Below are 2,992 nucleotides of genomic sequence, written 5' to 3'. Positions count from 1 at the left end.
TAGTATGTGGTCTGAACAACCAAACCCCGTAGTCCCCGTGTCATGCTTCGCACCACCAACATTGTCTCCTCACATTGGTTACATCACAATGCTGGTCTTAAGCTTCTCCAAAATGGCAAAAGCAAATGTAGCTCCAAGGAATACAACTCCATTACTAATGGCATGAAAATATTCTTCTCAAAGGACGAACTGTTGGGTTTGATTTCTGTTTTTTCTAGGCAAAGTAGTTCAATGATTGTTTGGATTCCATTAATCACAGCAGTAAGCATTGAGAATTACATAAGTTTCGAGATATATCGAGTCGGGTTGATTGGACTTCTAAATAGAAGTGTGGTGCGCGCCAAAAAAGGAGAGAAGAAATTCTTTTCTTCATGTCCTCATACTCCTTTTTTTGTTCCTTTCTTTTCTTTTCTTCTTCTTTTGTTTTGTTTTGTTTTGTTTTTTTTTTTTTTTTTTTTTTTTTTTTTTTTGTTCCTTTTTCTGACGTGAAGAATGCTTGCCTTAATCTAATATAATCACAGAAAGGTGGCAATACTCATAGAATCCAGTCGGCAGTTCCCAAAGACCAACTCAACGTTTTCTGTAACAGACCGAGAGATGGAGAGAAACTCTCTGCTCATTTGCTGTGGTGTTGTTTTCTTTGGGCTCTTCTCAGCTGCCACAGGTTTCGCTGCTGAGGCCACCCGGATAAAGGTACTATCCACTTTCCTAACTGGTTTCGAGCAAAACTGTTGATGAACACTTGCTGTTCTTTTGTTAACATCGACCTTGGGAGTGTTAATCCTCTTACCAATCCAAAATGTTTATCTTATTGGAATTTGATCAGATTTCATGCTTTAAGCTCTCTGAATTTCCCATTTGTGTTCTTGCATTTTGAACTTTGCGCGTTCTTTCTGATATCTGTTTCCTCTGTGGTTGATAAATCCCACCTATTGATAAGTATAACTTGCCTTCCTTACGACCATATGACACCCAACCTCTCGAATGCACAGGGTTCCTCAGTGCAGTTGGTAGCACCTACACAATGCGCTTATCCCCAAAGCCCTGCTCTGGCTCTCGGTTTAACAGCTGCGGTGGCTCTTGTGATAGCTCAGATAATTATTAATGTGGGAATTGGGTGTACTTACTGCAACCAGAGTCCTCATCTCTCCAGCTCTAATTGGACAATAGCAGTTGGTTGTCTGGTCGGCTCCTGGTAAACAGCAAACAAGTAGTGATACTTATTAGTCTGACTGGATTTCTCTTCCACCAAAATTTTCAACGCGCTGCGGCTAACTTAAACAACCTGAATTACAACATCAGCAAAATGCTTCTGAAACATCATCTAGCTAAATGTCTTATCTGTCGACTTAATTAGACAGTATATTTTTGAAATTTGGATTGGACAACTCCCATGGGCTCATGGGAGTTTTCCTTGTTCTATAAATCTTGGTTTCATCATTTCCCTATCCTGTTACTGCAGCTCCTAAATTTTCATGTTATTATTGTGCATCGCCATGTTCATGTTTATCCGATATCTTCGAAGTTTATACTGAAGTAAAACATTATGATGCATTCTAATGTAATGCAGGTTCACATTTGCTGTAGCATTTTTCTTGCTGCTGACAGCAGCTGCCATGAATAAGAGACACGGTGCGTTTAGCACTGACTTTGGGAGCTACTACTGCTACGTTGTAAAACCTGGAGTCTTTGCTGGAGGGGCTGCCCTGTCCATAGTCAGCGTCACCCTTGGAATGCTGTATTATCTCACTTTGATTTCACCGTCGGACAATGATGCAGCAGCTCTTCATCAAGAAGGCATAACTCCGGGACAATCTAAACTGCCAATACAGAGAAGTCAAGGTCCTGTTTTCGTGCATGAAGATACTTACAGGAGACGACAGTTCGCCTGAAACAGAAGAAGTGCTGCATGCAGTTTTTTCCATTTGAGAAAACAGAGGAGATTGCCTGCTTTTTACCGATTATCTAGTACTAGTTGACGATTGATTATAACTACTCTAGACGTTTCTCGTCGGTGGAAAAAACCTTCTGGTAACAGCTGGGAGAGTTAGGTAGGTTGCAGGAGCCAGCAGAGGATGTTGCTGGCTCCATGGTTGGACGAGGTGGTTAGGTTGAGCCAGCTTAACCATGTATCTGATCCAGACCCAAATGAATACCTATGTAACCACTGGGACGAATATCAAAAAACGGGTGTTAACTAAGTTATCAGACTCCAAAGGCAGGAGTTTCTCTCTCTCTCTCTCTTTTTATTTATTTATTTATTTATTTTTTGGGATGAAATCAGTTTGCTCTTCATCATACCTGAAAACATCAAAGTTCAAGGAGCCCGAAGATTTCGGGCCAAAGAATGCACCGGTCCATCCATACCCCATCAAGGAAAATAATGAAAATGCCCAGGCCAAACCTTTCTCATTCCTTTTCTAGTAGACTTTCCTTTCTGTGAATGACCATGTTTGCAGGAAGGTGGAGATCTGTGTTCTTTGACATGCCTGAAATAGAACAGGGATGGGCATATACTCTTACACTATGTTTTCCTCGGCATCATTGAGGTCCCTGGCCTTTAGATATGCACTGTGGCCCCTGTATTGTGTTGGAGTTGAAGGAACACTCGAGTAGTTAGAACAATCGCCTCGACTGCAACCTATATTTCCTTTTCTAGATATGAAACGTCATAGTTAACATTCATAGGGGGACATAATTCCAGTAGATTATACCCACAAGGCCTGCAGTTTTTAGACTCTTTTCTAAGTTTCTATACTGAGAGCCGTTTTTTTTCACAGAGGAAGCTGACATTGAAATCCTCCCACAAATATAGACTGGGACAGTGGAGACCTCGTGCTGAGGCAATGGAGCCATTAATAATCCTTCAGAAAACATATGATGGTTTGGATGAACCATTTACTGTAGTTAGTGAGAACAGATTGACCTGTAGCTCATGTTCTCGTAATTCACTACTTGTTTATTGTACTTGCCTGATGAACTAAAAAACCAT

At 40.9% G+C, this 2,992-nt stretch overlaps 1 protein-coding gene across 1 annotated transcript; it reads left to right on the top strand.

Annotated features, from left to right (window-relative positions):
* The first annotated feature begins 504 nt into the window (after positions 1-504).
* Positions 505-2,236, top strand: LOC116192863. The gene is made up of 3 exons (XM_031521548.1): positions 505-693; positions 993-1,195; positions 1,571-2,236. The coding sequence occupies exons 1-3, from the start codon at positions 598-600 to the stop codon at positions 1,890-1,892; spliced, it is 621 nt and encodes a 206-aa protein (XP_031377408.1). The 5' UTR covers positions 505-597; the 3' UTR covers positions 1,893-2,236.
* Positions 2,237-2,992: the final 756 nt, after the last annotated feature.

This window comes from Punica granatum, chromosome 1 (genome assembly GCF_007655135.1).
Source record: "Punica granatum isolate Tunisia-2019 chromosome 1, ASM765513v2, whole genome shotgun sequence".
Classification (NCBI taxonomy): Eukaryota; Viridiplantae; Streptophyta; class Magnoliopsida; order Myrtales; family Lythraceae; genus Punica; species Punica granatum.
This window is presented reverse-complemented; position numbering and strand designations above follow the sequence as displayed.